Source organism: Saccopteryx bilineata, chromosome 8 (genome assembly GCF_036850765.1).
Source record: "Saccopteryx bilineata isolate mSacBil1 chromosome 8, mSacBil1_pri_phased_curated, whole genome shotgun sequence".
NCBI classification, from domain to species: domain Eukaryota; kingdom Metazoa; phylum Chordata; class Mammalia; order Chiroptera; family Emballonuridae; genus Saccopteryx; species Saccopteryx bilineata.
Window position 1 is genome coordinate 64,152,599 of NC_089497.1, and position 22,429 is coordinate 64,175,027.

Here is a 22,429-nt window from a genome sequence, read left to right on the forward strand (position 1 = left end):
GCACTATAACATTAAATAAACATTGCAGTCATATCTTATTCAGTTTTGTATTGCTAGTACCTTTCACAGAGTAGATGCTCAGCAACTAAAATTTTTCTGATCTTTATTTGCTAGTTAAGTTTTATTGCAAGTGAGAAGTACATAATCTTTTTTTTGTGTGTGACAGAGACAGAGAGAGACAAAGAGAGGGACAGACAGGCAGGAAGAGAGAGAGATGAGAAGCATCAATTCTTTGTTGCAGCACCTTAGTTGTTCATTGATTGCTTTCTCATATGTGCCTTGACCAGGGCACTACAGCAGGCCAAGTGACCCCTTGCTCAATCCAGCGCCCTTGGGTTCAAGCTGGTGAGCTGTACTCAAAGCAGATGAGCCCACGCTCAAGCTGGCAACCTTGGAGTTTTGAACCTGGGTCCTCTACATCCTAGTCTGACACTCTATCTACTGCATCACCACCTGGTCAGGCAGGAAGTACATAATCTTGCCTAAAACAATTTATGAGGCAAACAAACCTTCCCTGACATCACTGCATTGTAATCTCATAGTTCCCCAACATACCTTCCTCTTTTCTACAAAAAGGACACTCACCATGAATAAAGCTCAGGGCATTCAGCAAAATTTAAAACTATTTGAAAATACTACTATTGTCTTGAATTTTACAATCTCTCAAAAACTAATATGATATTTGTTCCATGAATTAATAGTTTGTTGAAACAATATGAAAAGCAATTTCCTCATTTATTTAAATTCACAGGCCTTTCTCATCACTCACTACAATGCCTCTAGACAGATGTGTAGAGGATTATTAATGTGTGGATTGCTCATCAATAGAAAAATTTCCTTCCAGAGCTAAGGTAGATCTAAGTGCCTACTTTTGAAAAGATGCCCTCAAGGGAAGCATATATAACTAATGTTTTATCATGATTATACTCTTAAAATATTATTGCAAATGATTTTTAGTAGAATAGAAATTTTTGAGGCTGAAAAAAATTTTGAGATCTAGTGTTTTGTACTTTATCAACCCAATCCACAACTGCAACTAAATCTAATTCATAACCTATACAAGAACATAAATTCCAGAAACAGCAAGGCGGGAATCAAACAACAATCACATTTCCCATTTCATTCTGGAAAACCATAAACTTATTTCCTTCCTTCCTCTTTCTCTTTCTTTTTCTTTCTTTCTTCCTTCTTTCTCCCTCTCTTTCTTTCTTTCCTTCTTTCTCTTTCTTTCTTTCTTTCTTTCTTTCTTTTTCTTTCTGTCTTTTCCTTCCTTCCTTCCTTCCTTCCTTCCTTCCTTCCTTCCTTCCTTCCTTCCTTCCTTCCTCCCTTCTTTCTTTCCTTTCTTCCTTCCTTTCCTTCTTTCTCCTTGCTTTTTCAACCATTCCATTTACCTTTCTGCCTGACTTTTCCTCTCTTGCTTTTCACACAGCACACCAGAAGCCTCACAAAAAGAGATGCAATGCCTACACAGTCCACATTTGTTTTCTACATGGTGACAAATTATATTAATGAAAACAAGATCACACGTCTTCTATAATTGCCTGGGCAAGACGACAGTAATTGAGCTCTGCCCAGAAAGCCCTCTTTACCTCTTGTATGAGGCTACAATAAGCACCAGTGGTGAATGACAAGTTAACCCCTTTGTAACCCCACTGTTTTCAACACTCAGAGGTCCTCTCTCATTAGTCTTATAAAATAAAGTACAAAATGCCAGCATCAAATCTCGTGCTGTTGAATTAACAACATCACACTGCTACATATGACTTGAATATCTCCCATAACTTTATGACTGGAAAAACACTGTTCAGATTTCATTTACCAGTTTAAAAATAGCAAACTCTAATTTGAAACACATACACACATCATGCATGCTCACTAATATTCCTTCTTAGTGCTAGACAAATGTTTCTTCATATAAACATAAAAATAATTCAGAATAATCATAAGTTTCAAAAGTCAGATTTGTCAAAAGATGATGTTTGCTATAAAACAAATTATAAAGAAAATATTACTTAGAGCCAAAAAGACAAGCCATAATCTTCTTAATACAATAACAATTGTTATTAATCTATTTTTAATAAATCAGAAATAGTCTGTGTTTATTTTGACTTGGAGATCATCCATAGATGATCCTTATCCAATGAAATTTCTTCTTCTTGGGTGGGTGACTGCTGAGCAGGCAAATAACAGATATTGAACATCTTAAAATGGTGTGATTTTTTTTTTTAATCATGGGAAGATTGTCTTCAAATTTAGTCACTTTGTCTATTCAGACATAAACTAGAAAAAAATTGAGAAGAAAAATATGCCACAGATCACTTTAAGTCCACAGAAAGTCCAAAATAATGTCCCTGTGCCCATAAACAAGAAAGGGTTGCCTGTGCACATGGCAGAAACACTCATAATACACAAGGCATTTCAATTCAATTTTGATAGAAGTTATGTCACGTTTAAACTCACCGCTGGATGTAAGGGTCGGGACAGTATTGTAGGGTGGCACACCGTGAAGTTTCAAAATCCATTTTCTTCAATTTTCTTTGATATCGACAAATGGAGAACAGTTATATAACTTATACACTTATACCTGTGTATACAGAGATAGAAAGCCAGGAGGCTAAAAGCAGTAGGGTCAACTGCTACCAGACATAGAAGTTTAGATACTTTCCCACTTCACACACATTTGCAAAGAGGTGGAGCGTTTCTTGATTTTAGCCAATGAGATTCACCTAGTAACTAAAACATCAGAAACAGTCAAATCTTACCAGCTGGGCATCCTCTCTAAAGAAGTTCTTCCCCCTCTACCACGATTTTAGAGTCCTTGACGTATAGTGGCCACGCTTCTTGGCAACTTGAAGGCATCTCTGAAGTTCTGGTCTCTCTGGTGATTGGATGCTGGCATGAATGGCATCAGAGTTTAATTTCAGCAGCCTGGACTTTTATAACAGAACCGAGCTCATGAGTGTCCAACCTGCTCCAGCTAATTAATATTTCCTTGTATCTGCATACTGATTTGATTTGAAAACTGATTCTCTAGCTGCTCTAGAGCTAAATTTTTTACAGAGCTGCTTAGGAAGATTGTTGTTATTTTTTTCCATCTCCACCTTCCCCCAGCCTTCACCCCCCTTCATTCTCCCTTTCAGCCAACCGCCTGTTGTGGTCACAATCTCAAATAGCAAAGACAGGGAAATTCCTTGATTATATTTAACCTAGAACTCACTCTTCCTCTCAACTAAGAGAAAGAGATATTCATTCACATCCCCTTAGAAGCTTTTCCTGCCCCAAAGAAAAGAAAATAAGCTTTGCTGAGTTTTTTAAATGCCCTACCACACACACACACACACACACAAACACACACACACACACTATTCTTAAAATGATATTAAAATGAGGAATATTATATTATTTTAGATGATTTTGAAGTTTACAAAATTATTTCAAATCACCTGTTAGCAAAAACATTCTAGTTGATTTTTAGTCTCTATCAGTTTGTCTCGTTCTTTTATTTCATATTGTTTTTGTTGGTTTTGGTTTTGTTTTCGCTGGACCTCATTGAGAGTAAAACCAGTAAATTGTTCAGCTATCCAAAAATTTATATAATAATCTAAAAGTCTACAAACAGAATAATTTACTACCTTCTGGGATACAGGCTGTAAACCTATCCTGGTTTTGTGGATTTGGAAATTGGATGAAATATGATTCAGAAGCTAAATTAAAATAGACACCAACAGGAAAAAAAACAACAACAACAACAGTGTGTGCCCAAGTGTCATTAACATAACAATTTCACATTTTCCATTCACCCTTTAACCACAGGTTACCTGTGAACTGGTAGCATCAGTGGTTGTCAAAGTTGTTAGACAACCCAAAGTTTTTTTCAGAGAATTTGACATTTTCTTCTAAGAAATTTGATTTCAAATGTATTTTGTAAAAAATATTTTATTTGTCACTTCAGCCAGGATAGGAGGAAGAAGCTATTTAAAACTTGACATTCTCTTCCCTTACTTAGCCTGAGAGTGTCTAACATCTGTGAATTGTGAAATTCACAAACATGCTGGCCTGAGCCCCAGCCAAATCAAACAGCTTGTTCTACAAAATGTGAAACTTGAAGGGAAGATCATTTTACTAATTAATTATAGATTTGTTAATTGGAGTTAAAATGTTTGGCTTTATTCCTTGCTATTGGCAAATGCAGATGATGGTAATATACCAAATTCTTAAAACTGAAAGTACTCAATATACTTTGACCATGGCCAAATTGTTCCTACACACAGGGCCTTGCCTTTCCCATTTATGAAACAAAAAGTAAAATAATGATCTCTAGTGGTGTGCTGCTCAAATGTTAATGTACTTGTGAGCCACCTGGGGATCTGGTTAATGCGGATTCGGATTCAGCAGCTTTGAAGTGGAGCCTGAGACTAGGCATTTCTAACAAGCTCTCAGATGAGGTTGGTGTTGCTGGTTTTTGTATGACACCTGGAGTAACAAGACCTAGTGTTGTTATTGAACCTGACATTTATTCATTTCTAGGACATAAGCAAAACTGTCCTACATATGTTAAATTACCAACAGAAGTTCTAGTCTTCCAAATAAATGATCAATTTATAAACATTTTTATACCATGTTTTTAATTTCAAAAGGGTTATAGCTTAATTTATATTAAAAATATTTAAAATGTATGTTCTGACATGAATAGTAACTATTAAAAAATCTTAAATTTGCCCTGGCTGGTTGGCTCAGTGGTAGAGCGTCGGCCTGGCGTGAGGGGGACCCGGGTTCGATTCCCGGCCTGGGCACATAGGAGAAGCGCCCATTTGCTTCTCCACCCCCACCCCCTCCTTCCTCTCTGTCTCTCTCTTCCCCTCCTGCAGCCAAGGCTCCATTGGAGCAAAGATGGCCCGGGTGCTGGGGATGGCTCCTTGGCCTCTGCCCCAGGCGCTAGAACGGCTCTGGTCGCGGCAGAGCGACGCCCCGGAGGGGCAGAGCATCGCCCCCTGGTGGGCAGAGCATTGCCTCTGGTGGGCGTGCCGGGTGGATCCCGGTCGGGCGCATGCGGGAGTCTGTCTGACTGTCTCTCCCTGTTTCCAGCTTCAGAAAAATTAAAAAAAAAAAAGAAAAAATCTTAAATTTACTTAGTTAATATGGACAGATACTAAATGGCAAATGGTTTTATATAAATAATTATGGAAAATACTCATTCTTATTGCATTGTGGAAATAAATGCAGAGTTTTCTAAACCAGAGTTTGCAAAATGGCAAACCCTGGAGAATTCAGCAGCACAACTGTCTACAACCTGGGAAGATAAGGGACAATTATACTGTAATTACTATAATAGTCACTTACATGTATATATGTATTTCATCCCTCTTCCCCCAGAGGACTCAGGTTACTATACAAATGCATAAATATTTTTTTTTGGTGTGGATCTTAGATATTTTTCCAGCATTGTTGTCTTTTAGGCAAGAGATTGTAATAGAGAAAGGTACACAGAAGCCTATTACCTTTCTGAGTATGGCCTACATCTTTGACTGATGTTGTTTGTGAAGATTTTTTATTTGTATGAAGAGGAGAAAGAGCTTAGGGACAGCAGTATTAGGGCCTAGAACCCTGGACATAATGTAAGAGAAAGGACCACTTTCTCCATCCCAGCTCCTCGCAGACGGGAATGTGTTCTCTGCCACACAGAGGTATTCAAAACACAAACCTGGAGCACTTATACCCCTGTGAATTATTTTACAATGCTCCTTTCACCACTCTATCCACTAGGTCAGTGGTACCCAACCTTTTTTGGGCCACGGACTGGTTTAATGTCAGAAAATATTTTCACGGACCGGCTTTTAGGGTGGTACAGATAAATGTATCACGTGACTGAGACAAGCGTCAAGAGTGAGTCTTAGACGGATGTAATAGAGGGAATCTGGTCATTTTTTAAAAATAAAACATCATTCAGACTTAAATATAAATAAAACAAAAATAATGTAATTTATTCTTTCTCTGAGGACCGGTACCAAATGGCCCACGGACTGGTACCAGTCCACAGTCCGGGGGTTGAGGACCACGGCACTAGGTTACCTCCTCTCGTGCCTTGGATCATATTTTTTCTTCCACCCAGAATGTTTCTAAAGCCCATTGGCATATATTCACATCTTACAAATCTTTAAAAAAAATAGGAAGACTTTTTCAAACCTCCTAGTTTAGGAGCTCCCCTCCTCTGATAGCCTGAATCATATGCACACTTGTGTAAGGGCAGCTGCTACCAAACACCTGACCTTTTAGAATCAACTTTACTGAGGTATAGTTCACATACAATGAAATCCGCTACATCTAAATGTTCAGTTGAAGGAGTCCTGACACATCACAGGCCAATGTGGCCTTCACCACAACCAAGACAAAGAATCTATTACCACAAAAGTTTCCTAATATGTCTTTGCAGTTAATTTTCCTTCACTGATGAACCTAGACAATTGCTTTCTTGCTTTTGTCATTATGTATTAGCTTAGCCGTTTTCAACTAGTGTGCCCCAAGAATGTTTAAAACATGCAAACCCTGACTATTTAGTCAGAGCACTGACCCTTTTTCCCCTTAGATGGAAAATTAAAAAATGACCATAGCCAACACAACAATAGCTGTCTTGTGTGATGAATCAAAATTAAACTTTTTTTTGTCAGATTGACAAAAATATATATATTATATATTTTTGGTGTGCTACAGAATTTTAGTGGTTTACGTGTGCCATGAGATGAAAAAGCTGGAAAATAGTTGTATTAGATGTATATATTATAGAATAGCATTATCCAATAGAAATTACCATGATGAAGGAAATATTCTGTATTTAGACTCTCAGTAGCCAAAACAACTGAGGAATTAAATTTTTATTTGATTTTAATCAACTTAAACTGAAATAGCTACATGTGGCTAGTGGTTACCATGTTGGATAGCACAGGGCTGGAGTACCACATAAACGGAAGCACACTGTATCTCTTCCTTTTCGTTTAGGTTCTTTCCCTCAACATGTTGTTTTTCATATATGTTGTTAGGGATATCAGTAACTTAGGAACTGTCTCTCTTTTTTTATAGCTGTTGAACATGTGGATTTTTTGTTCAACAAATTTTGGTCTCAGATACTCATTTTTGGCCATAAGCATAAACTCAATAAACTTATTTAGAGCTCAATAATAACACATCCTCCTGAGTCTCTTAGCAATGAGGAGTAGCCCGTTCCTTCCAAGATTGCTGGAGCTCTAGATGGGACAGCAGAATGTAGTATAAACAAACTGGCCAATCTGGGTTTAGTCTGGGTTCTGGTTCCAAAACACTTCCAGACCTTAGGCAGATAGCCTGTGCTCTTTGAGCTTTAGATTCTTGATCTTTAAGAAAACAGTTGGTGGCTCAGTGGTAAAGCGTCGGCCTGGCGTGCGTAAGTCCCGGGTTCGATTCCCGGCCAGGGCACACAGGAGAAGCGCCCATCTGCTTCTCCACCCCTCCCCCTCTCCTTCCTCTCTGTCTCTCTCTTCCCCTCCCGCAGCTGAGGCTCCATTGGAGCAAAAGATGGCCCCGGCGCTGGGGATGGCTCCTTGGCCTCTGCCCCAGGCACTAGAGTGGCTCTGGTCGCGGCAGAGCAACACCCCGGATGGGCAGAGCATCGCCCCCTGGTGGGCGTGTTGGGTGGATCCCAGTCGGGCGCATGTGGGAGTCTGTCTGACTGGCTCCCTTTTTGCAGCTTCAGAAAAATAAAAAACAAACAAACAAAAACAAACAAACAAAAAAAAGTTGGATCAACGAGGGTTCTTTTGTTGAACAATAGAAACTAACTCTAGCTAACTAAAATAAAATATACAAAAATATGTTTTAAAAAATTCACTGATTGAAAGAAAGTTGAAAAACAAGTACGTATTGGGGAAAGACTAGGACTAGGATAACATCAAGGTTCTAAGTAATAGGAATGAATAGAGACACTTTGCAGTGCTACAAAAGAAATAAGTCAGACCCAACAGATTTTTTTTGTACTTGAGTCATTTAGCATTAGATTCAAATTTTCAGAAGGAAGATGCCATGTTTGGCTAGGAGAACTTGGAACACCTTAATTGATAGCCCCACCAAGACTGGGGCAAAGAGAATTTCCAAAAGAAAATAGAGGTTCTAATAATCAAAAAGAGCAGTAAGTATAAGGCAACTAATAACAACAGATGCCACCATGAGGGGCTTAAAGTGGATAATCTTGTACATTCCTTAGAGCTTTGACTGTCTGTGGCTTTGTGGTCGAAGAAATGTACCTCAGGCCTTGTCTTCTCTAAGATATACTGACATGCCCCTTTTTTTTTATAAGATGAGGATCATGAGAGAACCTTTCAGCATTGGAGCTGGTGGAGTAAATTCACTAAGTGTCATTCAAATTGATGAATCTAAGAAGTTTGGTGATTTCTGATTTTGAGATACGTTTTTCTGTATATAACTTTAGTTCAACCACACAATTTTTATTTTACAGAAGTGGAAACCAAGTTTTGTTATGAGGAATCCCACTAACCTTTCCAACATTTTTCTCTATAAATCTAATATTTGCTAAAGTTGGGCATCTAGTAGGAATACAGATGGGCTTAGAATTTAAGTGTGCTGGGTATGATCAAATACCTTTTTTTTTCTTTTTAATATAGCAATGAAAAAACAAATGCATTGCAAGCTTAGCCACATGCTTCTACTGATTTGACCTCTACTGGGATTCATCAAATAGAAAAAAAATGTACAGTGAAGCTAACATCTCAGAGTTGACTGAGAAGGAAGAGGATGCCTCAGGAGTGTGTGAGGAAGGGGACACTTCTATCCAAAAGGCATGCAAGGAAGCACAGCGACCAGTTATGGAGGGAAGAGGTTGGCAGTTTCCCTAGCAGACAAACTTGATACACTCCAAGTCACACCCAGTGTCCAAAAGCAATGTGGGTGGGCTTCTTTTCCAGACATCCCTGAACAGCTGTGTGTGGGCTGCCTCTCACTCCCACCCCTCCTTCACTCAGTGCCCACGTGAGTGAGAGATAAATAAGGAGACACAGGAAGTCCTTATTTGGCACTTTCCAGTTTTTTTTTTTTTTTCCTGAACCATTTGTCACTTGCAGCAGACATGAGACACCTTTACTCCAAATGTTTTGGAATGTATTTCCTAAAGTTGGAAATCTCTTACATAATCACAGTTCAATACTAAAATGAAGGAATGAATATTGAGAAAATATTACCTTCTTTCCACACCACCTTCAGGTTTTTCTGATTGTTCCAATAACATTCTTTATACATTATTAGAAACCCTGGATCATACATTGCATTTAGTTGTCCTGTTTCCTTTGTCACTTTTTATCCTAACAGCTTCTCAGTCTTTGTGATTCACGGCAGAGATATTTTATTTATTTATTTATTTATTTATTTTTTACAGAGACAGTGAGTGAATCAGAGAGAGGGATAGACAGGAACAGACAGACAGGAACGGAGAGAGATGAGAAGCATCAATCATTAGTTTTTCATTGCGTGTTGCAACACCTTAGTTGTTCATTGATTGCTTTCTCATATGTGCCTTGACCGCGGGCCTTCAGCAGACCGAGTAACCCCTTGCTTGAGCTAGCGACCTTGGGTCCAAGCTGGTGAGCTTTGCTCAAACCAGATGAGTCTGCACTCAAGCTGGCGACCTCGGGGTCTCGAACCTGGGTCCTTCCACATCCCAGTCCGACGCTCTATCCACTGCGCCACCTCCTGGTCAGGCGGCAGAGATATTTTAGAAGTGTGCAGGGCAGAGTCTTTGGAGGCCGAATCTCAGTTTAGGTTTGACTGATTGTTCCTCATAATTAGATTGAGTCATCAACTTTGAGCAGAAACATCACAAAAAGGATACTGTGTCCATCTGAGTTCATCATATCAGGAACGGCTGAAAGGTGTTTTCCCAAGCCTTGTTTCAGAGATTTACTGTAAATGGTGTAAACTGTAAATATCAAAGCCTTTCACTTGTTCATTCTCCTTCTAAGGTCATGGAAACTGGATTAGCAATATGTATACAGGGTCATTATGTTTCTATAAAATAACCAGGAGATATTTTAATTTTAGTCTTCTAACATAACAGTCTCTTTCTACCCCAATTTCCCCTTCAACAGTTTCCATGTGATACAGAGCGGTGATGGAGTGACCATGGGGTTTTTAGGATCCAGCCAAGGGCTCGTCAAATGGGTGATATTTAATTTGAGCTTGGAGAAAATACAATTTATGAGGTTGGTAGTTACATTTGTATAGAAATAAATTACTGCTACTCATCCTGGTGTAAGAATGGATTTCAAGAATACTACTCCTGCCCATGGAGTTGACTCACTGGGCATAGTGTCACTGCCACCCAGGCCAGAGGTCACATCGCAATCTGGATATCCGTTACAATAACTGCCATGGGAAATGTGACTAGTGAAGGAGAAACAGAGTTCTAAATCCACAGAGCCTGAATCTAATTTGCGGAAACTTTTTTCTCCCTTTATTAACAAGCGTGCAAAAGTGTAAGCAGAGGACCCAATGCCATCAATATTTAATCAAAATCCAAGTTCTCTATTTTCTATTATTTAGCATGTATAATTATAAACATACAATACATTACTTGGTTATTTATAATGAGAGCTAAATCAAAGAGGGTATATGGACATTTATATGTCTGTAGGAATACAAACGGATGGCAGTGCTGCAGACAGCGGGTGTGTCTGCCAAACTTCAGACTGGGGCTATAGGAGACAGGGCTGTACGTATGACATCAAGAGTCTGTCTGATGGAAGGGTCCATGAGTCTATGACTTCAAATTGGTAGGCTACCTTTATATATGATCCATCTACTGATCTATTTACATTAAATCACATTGTTCCAGAATGATTTGAGGTATACTTATAATAAAATCAAAAGCTACATATTTAGTATCACCAGAAACTGAGAGAAGAGAAATGGGGAGTTGTTTTAATGAGTATAGAGTTTTGGTATTGCAAAATGAAAAAGTTCAAAAGATTTATTGCACAAAAATGTGAGTACACCTAACTCTATTTTCCACTTAAAAATGGTTTTGATGGTAAATTTTATATTAAGTTTTTTTCCACAATTAAAAGGTTTTCAAAAAACAATATGTAGGTAAATAAAGAAATCAATAACCAGCAGAAACAACAGGGGTAAAAATAACAGAAGGGAACCAGGAATAATATTTATTCACAAAATATATTACATGAAACTCTACACTTGTGCTAAGAGGCTATGAATTATTCTCTGAATGTCTAAGCAACCAGTGTAAGGACTTAAATGAAAATTTTTAAATTTACAATAATAGTTTAGACTCTTGTTATGTATTGCTCATTTTAGGCACAAAATATATACCTGAATGAATAAGAGGAAAACATATTCTGAGTTTTCCAAATAAACTGACCTTTAGTTTCCAGTCTCTAAATCTAATGCATTTGTTTGATTGCTTATTACAAACAAATGATGATGAATGGATGTTGTAATGAGATGTGAATTTCTAGTGGTTTCCAGTATAGAGATTCTCTCTCACTACTCTTTGGTACTCATTGATTTGATATTTGATGAGTAGATTCAACATGCACAATCCTGAGGGATTCTTCTGTTTGTCCATCAATATGTTGGGTGTTGTGAGTAGCAAGTAAATCAATAAGATCTAGTGCCTGTACTTAGATAGCCCAAGGAGAGTTGAAAATAATATACCTTTCCTTTTTGCATCCTAGACTTTATAAACAAAGGAATGACTATGGCATAGCTATGTCCTTAATTTACTGATGGCCAGTTTGTCTGCTGGGCTTTTGGTTTGGGTTATCTGAAACCTAATTAATGCTGATAAGATAATAATATGTTCACTAGAATTAATAAAATGTGTGTGTAGATGGGAGAGAAGAGAATGTAACATTTTTATTTACTTTCCTATGGTTTGAGCCCAGGAGACACAGCTGTGGCCGAACCTCTCCCTCAGACACACACATTTTCAAATTTGTGCCTTAATGTTTAGGTTGATCATCAGGAAGTCATAAAGCCTTCATTTGAAGAAAGAAGGGACATGAGTGTGAGCCAAGAAAACAGGGGCCTGTCTGTATGTACCGAAGATATAACATGATTTTTTTAAACCACTGAGTGCTTTACTTGTGTGTAACTTCCTGAGGCATACTGTTTACATATGGAGCAAAAATCCCAAAAGAGAGGCTAAAAGACACTTATAAATACCTTTTTTTTTAACTAGCTATACTCAAAGTTAAAAAAGAATTCATGTAAAAAAAAAAAAAGAATTCATTTACTTAGATAAAAAGTACCAGCAAATGAATAACTTAAAATAACAAGACTGTGTACAATGGTTTGTTTTACAGAACACGTTCACAGACGTTATTATCTCATCGGAGACTCCCAACTGTCACGTAGGCGACTGGGACAAGTGGTGTCATTATCTCCATTGTGTGCACAAGGAAGCTAAGACTCAGGCAGCTTAAGAAATAAACTCACCATTGCAAAAACATTAGTGGCAGTGGCCAGTACTACACCCGATTCTTACTCCCAGATCGAAGCCCATTGGCTCAATAAAATAACATTAATTAAATGTTGTGGTATGCCTGGTGTTGTGCAGGACTCTGGGAAAATAAAGGTAAGAAAAACACAGTCCTTCTTCTCTTTATGGTACATCTGCAAACCCAGAATTTTTACTAAATGTTTTATGTCCACTAAAAACCGTGAATTGGTCAAATTAGCTGTTATTACTTCCATTTTACAGAGAAAGAGACAGTTGGTAACTGCATTAATCACTTACCTAGACAGAGGTAGACCAATGAGCTAAGCTCAGGTAAACCTGTTTCCCTGAAATTATTACCTAATTTTTACCTGCCTCCCAGAAGATTCAGAATACATTGCACACATTTTTTTAAATTTTATTATTATTTTTTTATTTTATTTATTCATTTTAGAGAGGAGAGAGAGAGACAGAAAGAGAGAGAGAGAGAGAGAGAGAAGAGAGAGACAGGGGAGAGGAGCTGGAAGCATCAACTCCCATATGTGCCTTGACCAGGCAAGTCCAGGGTTTTGAACCGGCAACCTCAGCATTTCCAGGTTGATGCTTTATCCACTGCGCTACCACAGGTCAGGCCTTAAAAACTTATTTATTCATTCATTTTAGAGAGGAGAGTGAAAGAGAGAGAGAGAGAGAGAGAGAGAGAGAGAGAGAGAAAGGAGGGAGGAGCAGGAAGCATCAACTCCCATATGTGCCTTGACCAGGCAAGTGCAGGGTTTCGAACCGGCAACCTCAGCATTCTAGGTCAACGCTTTATCCACTGCACCACCACTGGTCAGCATTGTGCACATTTTTATATCATGGAGTCCTATGCATGATCTCTATCTAGCACATGATCTCTAGCTACGTCTTTTTCCTGGTCCAGTTAGCCTGTAATAACAAAACACCACAAATGCCAGCCACCAAAGGAAGGCATGAGCTCATGACAAGCACCCACATTTGGGCCAGGAGTCAAGAATGTTAATTCTGCTTATTTTGAAATCTGGGTTGTGCACACGGTTGAAGCATGTGGGAGTGGATGCCCTGATAAAAATGCTTCTGTGGGATGGAAGCGCTTCTCAGGACATCCTTACAGGGAATCCACATAAGATGACCCTGGAATGGGTCTTATTTACAGCCACATTTCTGGTTCAAGGTTCTAAGGAGTAAATTTAAAGTAGAGCCTTGGAAGAGAGGAATAATATTGGTCTGAAAACACAGCTTCTCTCTTAGCTACCCTTAGGTAGGTAACATTCAATTCTGTCACTCAGACACTGATCTGTTTAAACCATCTGATTCTAAGTCAATACCTCTTATGTTATATTTCTGAACAGAGTAAATAATTTTTGCTATGGACCTAAAGGACCATTTTTATTATGATAATGATTGCAAGAAATATATTTTCAAAGTAAAAATCATCTTTCTTTGTGAGATCATGTGACCTTGACTGCATACATAGAGAAAAATGAATGGGAAGAAACAAGGGAGAAGAGAGAGTGAGAGTGAGAGAGAAAGAAGAAAAGAGAGAGCAGATACAATGATGATATTTATATAGGTATATATGTATGTGTGAATGTATATATATATATACACACACAAGTATATGTATATGCATGTGTGTATATATTTACATATAATATGTGAATGTACTTACATACATATATTTCAAAAACATATATATATTAATGCATACACAATATCTATATACAGAGGAAAGTATTTATTAGCCAATTTTCTACTCCAATTTTCTTCTTTTCTTCCTAACATTCAAAGCAAAGAATCAAGAAAAAATTATTTAAAAACTAAATTAAAAATTGACCTAATAGAAGAAATAAAACAATCTAGGCAATGTATTCTCAGGGCATGGAGAAATTTTATGGACAATCTCATAAAGGCAAAACAAAGAAAGAAAGTTCATCAACTCTTAATAGTAATTATTTCTCGAAGGGAGTGGTTGGAGTGCTGAAAATATGCTCTTGATAATACTTTTCTGTAGTTTTTAAATTTTATTTTTCAGTTAGAAATAACCATTAAAAATAGTTTTGTATAAAAATTATATCTGGAAAGTGTTCATAATAGGGGAGTGACATATCATGCCAGGATAAATAGATATAAAAAAATGTGTCTCAGTTCCCTGATAGATTTGGATCTACAAGGAGAATTTCTACTGAAGAATAAGAATGACATATACTCACTCTTATTTGCAATATGCCCAGAAGTGCAGTGTTAGAGATGAAATGGAATTCAGAGAGTTTACATGCGTGGGATGGGTGAGGGTAAAATTGTGCGAACCAGGATCAGAGTAAGGTATCTCACCTTGAGTTCTCTCCATTAACAACCATTGGCCTAAGGGGAAAATGACTCTCAAGAGATATCTGTGGTCCAGTGTGGCAGCCGTAGAAATATCCAGCTCAGCTCTCCTGAAGTGAAGCATGTTAGTGGCTGGTAGCCACAGCCAGTGCTCCTTCAATCCACACTGCCTCCAGGCTCCTCCCAGCCGAGGACAGAACCTGGTAAGGGCTACTAAACCCGGCCCAACCCGACAGCACATGAGACCACTTCCAATCAATGATTTTGACTCGAGAATGCTTCACTGGCTTATTCCACTTTCATGAAACATAACTTCAGTCTAAAACTCTTTCTTCTGAATGTTCCTTCTTTTCTCCTCTATCTCCTGGTTTTCAGAGAGAGAGAGAGAGAGAGAGAGAGAGAGCAAGCATTTATTATTCTCTAAAGTACTCAACTCTTTTGCTCCTTTTTTCCTTATCCTCTGAAGGTATTCTTCCTAGTACATCTTTTACACATCTAATCCCATCTTGGAGTCTGCTTCTCAGAGGACACAAAGTACCATAGTGGTTCTGAGAGTTGTCCACAAATGAAGATAGAAGTTGGGTATTTAAGATGGACTTACTCTCCACTGGTCAAGTAAATATAATGGCATTCAGAGCTCTGCAGATCATGAATGGTTTCTGGCTCAAGATGGGGACCAATTGCTATGGATTCCACTATTGTTGATGTGGAAAAACATCCATTATAGGGATAGACTCTTTCAGGTTCTAAGATTCAAGCTTTTAGCGAATACAAGGCAAACTGCATACAAGGAAGGGGTTGTATGATTACTGCTAGATTGTATTGACACTCTGCAGAGGGATATTGAGAAACTGAGAAGTCTTAACAAGCCATTAAAGGCTAAGTGTGAGAGCCAGATGGCCTTTTTAGTAGTTTACAGGGAGATAAGGGTCTATTTGCAAAAACAAACAAAGCTAAGCAGCAGACTGAGAACCTGATTGTCACAGAACTCAAGAGACATTTGAATGCTCAATCAAGTTTTCCTGGAAATACCTTAGACCCTAAAATGTGGCATAGGAACATTAAGTAGATGCTTTCCACAAGCTGGTTTTATATAGACTGTCTCAGTCAGTGGGGGTGGTAATAGCAAAGTACCACAGACAGGATGTATTATAAATAACAAAATTTTATTTCTCACCATTTTGGAGGCTGGTACCAGTATAGTTGGTGGAGGGCTCTCTTTTGGATGGCAGACTTCCTGTTGTGTCCTCATTTGATGAAAGAATCTAGTGGGTTCCATGGGGTCTCTTATAAGAGCATTAATCCCATTCATGAGTGCTCCAGCCTCATGACCTGGTCAATTTACTAAGGTCCTACCTTCTAATATCGTCACATCAGACATTAGTATATCAACATATGAATTGTGAGAGACAACCATTCAGACCATAGGAATCCCCTAAATCCTCAGAGCTTGTGGAGATGGACCACCCTTTCTTAGTAAGATGCTACAGAGGCCTTTTCTGGGAAAGCAGTCGGCATTTCACCTCAGGCATTCCTTTACATCTTCTTTTGGCTGTAAGGTCCCTACATAGGGCTAAATCCCAGAAGAGCTGAACTGGTCATGATAAGGGAAGAAATAAATTAGATAGCAAATAAATAATGTGCTAATTAATAAATCAGCTAGCACATGCCAGCAAAAATGAGGGACGTAACCTTGCGTCTGGATTTTGAGGGTATTTGGTTGAGGGAGATAAGATATAAGACTATATAAGAAAAGGGGCAGAGGCCCTGGCTGGTTGGCTCAGTGGCAGAGTGTCAGACCAGCATGAGGATGTCTCAGGTTCAATATCCAGTCAGGGCACACATGAGAGGTGCCCATCTGCTTCTCCATCCCTCCCCCTCTCACTTCTCTCTTTCTCTCTTCTCCCCTTTTGCAGCCACAGCTTGATTGGAGTGAGTTGGCCCTAAGCATTGAGGATGGCTTCATGATTTCTGCCTCAGGTGCTAAGAAGAGATCAGTTGCTAAGCAATGTAGCAACACCCCAGATGGGCAGAGTATTGCCCCATAGTGGGCTTGCCAGATGGTTCTCAAGCCAGGCGCATACAGGAGTCTGTCTCTGCCTCCCCTCCTCTCACTGGATAAAAAAAGGAGGGTTGCAGAATAAATGGACAGCCAACAAGCCAGGGAAAGCAACAGTGGAGGAGTAAAAGCTGAAGGTTGTTGCCCAACATAAAGTCACAATCCTTTGCTTGATTTTTTGACCTGCGTCACTTTTTTAGATATAGAGTCCATTGACTGAAAAGGTAGCACAATCTCTAGGAAAAAGTAACCTGCAACACTATGGCAAATATATATATCATGACAATTTCTTCAGGTTTCCCTGAAGAAACCTACAGCCAGGGCTAACCTCAAGGATGTGCGCTAAGCTCTGCACTTAGGTCTCCTCACTGGGTTTTGTGTTGTGTTGTTGCTATCTTGAAATTCTTTTTCTTTTTTTTTTTAAGTGAAAGGAGGGGAGATAAAGAGACAGACTCCCACATGCGCCCCAACCAGGATCCACTTGGCAATCCCTGTCTGAGGCGATGCTCAAATCAACTGAGCTATTCTCAGTGCCTAGGGCAATAGTCAGACCAATTGAGCTATCCTCAGCACCCGGGATGGATGTTCAAACCAATTGAGCTACTGGCTGTGGGAGGTGAAGAAGAAGAAGAGGGGGAAAGGGAGGGGCAGAGAAGCAGATGGTCATGTCTCATGTGTGCCCTGACTGGAATTGAACCGGGATGTCCACACACTGGGCTGATGCTCCATCCAGTGAACCAACAAGCCAGGGACAATCTTGAAATTCTTACTATATATATTCTTTTATTTTTCCATTGATTTGAGAGAAAGGAAGAGAAACAGAGACAGAGAGAGAGGCATGAACCTATTGTTCCACTTAGTTGTACACTCATTGGTTGCTTTTTGTATATGCCTTGAAAAGGACTGAACCCGTGACCTCGGAGCACTGAATGATGCTCTATCCACTGGACCACTGGCCATAGCCCTTAATAATTTTACACAAGTAGCCTCATTTTTTAATTTATATTCAACCCCACATATTATATAGCCAGTCTTTTCTAAAGCTACTGACCTGGGTGACTGAGGGGGTCTGAACTGTCATTGTAACCCAAGGACCTTAAGTGTAATCTTCATTTCCTGTTAAAGTAGAAGCTTACATGACCAGATAATATATGGAATTCAGATTACAATTCAAATCATAGTGAATCTGTTGTATCTGGAGACCCACCAACTGGTCATTTTTCCAATAGCCAAATATTCTATTGAAATTAATATACTGGCTCTGGCCAGTTGGCTTAGTGGTAGATCATCAGCCTGGTGTGTGGATGACCCAGATTTGATTCCTGATCAGGGCACACAGAAGAAAGAACCATCAGTTTCTCCACTCTTCCCCCTCTCACATCTCTCTCTCTCCTCTTCCTCTGCCTCCTCCTTCTGCTCCTCCTCCTCCTCCTCCTCCTCCTCCTGCAGCCATGGCTCAACTGTAGCAAGTTGGACCCATGCTGAGGATGGCTCCATGACCTATGCTTCAAGTGCTAAGAAGAGCTCAGTTGCTGGGCAATGGAGCAAAGCCCCAGATAGGCAGAGCATCACCCTCTAGTGGGCTAGCCAGGTGGATCCTGGTTGGGGCACATGTGGGTGTCTGTCTCTGCCTCCCCTTCTCTCACAGAAAAAAAAAAGAAATTAATATACAGGTATCCCCTGCTTTTGAAAAGTATGCATTACCCAGTTTGCTTTTACAAAAGTTCTACATTAGTACTTGTTTTACTAACAGAAAGAAATCCAAAGAGGAACCAAAAAAAAAAAAAAGCAGAAATGGGGTCCATTTGTTTCACAGTGAGCTGTTATAGAGGCAGTGCCCACCAAGCAGCAAGAGTGCTAGAGTGGTTTCTTTGCTGGGAACTACGTTCAGCATCTCAACATCATGTTGCCATAGCTTTGAAATATGTCTGTGAGCATCTTTGCTTTATTTCGATTTATTCTGTGAATCTGTTAGCAAGATGTATCTGAAAGTATCAGAAAAGTCTAATAAGAGAACTTATACAGTGTTACACTTAGTGTAAATTAAATGTATTTGGTATGACTTGGGAGGGTCTTTTTTGGGTCTGGGAACAGTCAGAAACGTTTCCATGTAAATTAATAGTAATAGCTTCTTTGATTTATGCTATTTCAACTCAGGAAAGTCTTCATAGGAATGCTCAGCTTTTGGATAGCAGGAAAAACCTGTACTTGGCAGTTAGAGTTCTTGGCTTGGGGAGTAAGAGCTATTAAAGTGGAAAGGTCTAAGCAGAAAACTCTCAAACTGCCCTCTACTCACTTGGTCAAGTGAATAAATAAAAAGTAATATTACATTCCTGGAAGCATTGTGATTAATTACAGTATTTAACAGCTAAAAAACATCAATCATGGGATGGAGGGGAGACATTCTTACTGTATTTTTTCTTAATTTCTTAATGTGACTCCTGCAGATCTTGAATGTTTAAAACAGATTGTAGACTAGAGAAAGCTCAATCAAATCCCTGATTGCAACTGCTATGCCAGAGGTAATATCTTTGCTGGAACAGGTTAACAAGGTCTCAGGTAGGTACATGATATGCATCCATTGATTTAGCAAATGTATCCTTGTCTATTCTAAATATAAAAGAGGCTCATAAACAGTTTACATTTGCATGAGATATGTAAATATTTATTTATAACTTTGCCTCAGGACTAGGTCAGCTCTCCTGCTCTTCATCACAATACAGACTAAAGATATCTTAGCTGCCTGGTCAACCCACAGAATAACATACTGATCAGGCAGGACAAACAAGGACGCCTTGCTAACAAACTTGTAAGATACGTGCGCCAGAGGATGAGGTACAAATCTTGCAAGTTAAAATCCTGAGACTTTAGTGAAGTCTTTAGGGATCCAGTGGTCAGGAGTTTAATAGAATTGCCTTCTGAAATAAAAAAATTAAAAAAAAAATTAAAAAAAGGAAAAGAAAAAGAAAAAAAAATGCAGCATTTGATATCCCCTAACACAAAGAAGGAAGCAAAGAGATGGATAGCTCCCTTTGGGTTCTGAAAGCACCTTCTGTTGCTAGGAATAGTGTTTTGGATCACATACTGGGTGACAGGGAAGACTTAAGGTGTCTGGCGGGAAAAGACACAACATGGAATTTCTGGCAAGTCCCAGAGGGGAAATCACAATGCAGACCCTTATATTCTGGAGAAATTTAATACCATCTAAGGCAGGGGTAGTCAACCTTTTTATACCTACCGCCCATTTTTGTATCTCTGTAAGTAGTAAAATTTTCTAACCGCCCACTGGCTCCACAGTAATGGTGATTTATAAAGTAGGGAAGTAACTTTACTTTATAAAAGGTATAAAGCATAGTTAAAGCAAGTTAAAGCATATAATAATAATTACTTACCAAGTAACTTTATGTCAGACTTTCACTAAGTTTGGCAGAATAAATCTTTAGAAAATAACTTACTATAGTTAAATCTATCTTTTTATTTATACTTTGGTTGCTCCACCACCATCCACCATGAAAGCTGGAATGCCCACTAGTGGGTGGTAGGGACCAGGTTGACTACCACTGATCTACAGGGAACAAAATAATATATCTTTTAGTGAAATAGTTCCTGGAGTGTTACTGGTTCTTGGTAGCAGCAGAACACTTGGCTATGAGCACTAAGTGAACATGTGTTTATAACTGCCCATCATTAGCTGGGTTATTTCAGTTCTTCCAATTTATGAAGTCAGCCCAACATTAGTTAAGCAAATGATGAAAATGGTACACTATGTTTGGGCCCAGGCAGGACAAGAGCTTGGTGAACTGCATGAGCAGGTAGCGCAGAACCCCTATCATCTGCAACACTTGTACCAGCACCCTCCTCTCCTTTGCACCTAAGATCAGATGAAGAAGGAGGAAAAGTCTGTCAATGCCCATCAGCCACAGGCAACCAGCTACACCTGTAGTGAAATAAATCAGATTGATTGTCATAGCAAGAAAGAAAGCATGGGAATCTATGGGACATTGCAGTAAGATAATATTCAAAATAACTTACTACGGAAATTTGAGTGTGCATTAGCATTTATGGTGATGGATGGAGGAATGGGGGCTGTGTTTTGTACTGGAGTCTGTTGTGGGGGAATTCTCTTAATCCATATCTTAATAAATCTTATCTATGAGGAGAAATGGAGTGAAGTTAAAGCTATAGTTGGGTAGTTCTAGATTTTGGTGTCACATTAAACTGCCATCAGGACTCAAGAAAGGAGATCAAACAACCAAATAAAATTATGTGAGTGTGTTAAGTACCATTAAAAGAGCCAGAAAAGAAACTGAAGTTATGAACCATGGAAGGGAAAGGCAGTACTGCTGATGGCAAACCTAATTTAGATTAAATAGTTGGGAAAGGTCTTTCTGAAGAAGTGATAAGTAAGCTGAGATCCAGGAGACAAGCAGGAGTGAGCCATTCAAAGTGGGAGAAGAGAATGTCAGGTGGAGGGAACAGCATACGCATGGCTTCGAGATAGAGAGAAACTTCGAGGATGTAAGAGACTGAAAGAAGACAGTGTGTCTGGACCAGTGTGAGGAAGGGGCAGAGGGGGAAAAAGGAGAGTGACAAATTCAGAAGCCAGCCTACACAAGGGCAGGAAAGGAGTTTGGGTTTTACTGCAAAAGTAGTAAAAACATTTTTTAAAGATTTTTACACAGAGATGTGACTGATTCAATTAATGTTTTAGAAACATTACCCTGTCCTGCCTGTGGAGAACAGACCGGATTTGAGGCAAGAATGAACCAGAAGATTCATTAGGGCGGTGTTACAATCCTGTGGATTAATAACAATCCAAATCAAGACAAGCCATCACCCTGCTTTGTCAATGGGTTGCATTGTCTGCCCTGAGTGGGCAGTAGCTGTGTGGGTGGAAGACACAGACTCTCTCTTACAGCTGACATTCCAGTGTCTGAGGCGCTGACTAACTCGGTTCCCAGAATATATGTAGTGTTTTATACATACAGTTCAGCAGGATCAGCATGGGTGTAACATGACAAGTTTACCACTGGTGCCATATTCTCTAAAACATCACCCCCAATATCTTGTCTTTTGAAAGCCAGTTCCTATAGTTAATTTCAGATTAAATGTACTCCACATGAGCCTCTACCCCTAGTCCCGTACTGAAACAAAACAAGGGAACTAAAGTAACGAAGAACATTAAATCTCTGTGTGTATATGCATAATATGTATGTATGAATACATAGAAATTGCATTTCGAATTAGGTCTAAGTGTAATGAAAATAAAACAGACTCATGGACACAGAAAAAAGTGAAGTAATTACTAGGGGGAGGGGAACCAGAGGGAGAGGAAAAAAGGGGGCAAATAAATAAATATACCATGATGAAAAATGATTTGACTTTGGGTGGTGAGCATACAACGCAATCAACAATTCAAATACTATAGAGATGTTTGCCTAAAATCTATGCATTCTTACTGACAAATATCACCCCATTAAATTTAATATCTAAATTAATTAATTAATTAAAAATAATAAAATAGAATAAAG

General features: G+C 39.0%; 1 protein-coding gene across 1 annotated transcript in view; it reads right to left on the minus strand.

The window, feature by feature from the left end:
* The window catches only part of TP63 (tumor protein p63), a 253,158-nt gene extending 250,358 nt beyond the window's left edge, over positions 1 to 2,800 (minus strand). The window contains exon 1 of the mRNA XM_066241192.1: positions 2,763 to 2,800. Within this exon, the coding sequence (XP_066097289.1) occupies positions 2,763 to 2,773 (11 nt within the window). The 5' untranslated portion in view covers positions 2,774 to 2,800. The remainder of the gene's footprint in view (positions 1 to 2,762) is intronic.
* Positions 2,801 to 22,429: the final 19,629 nt, after the last annotated feature.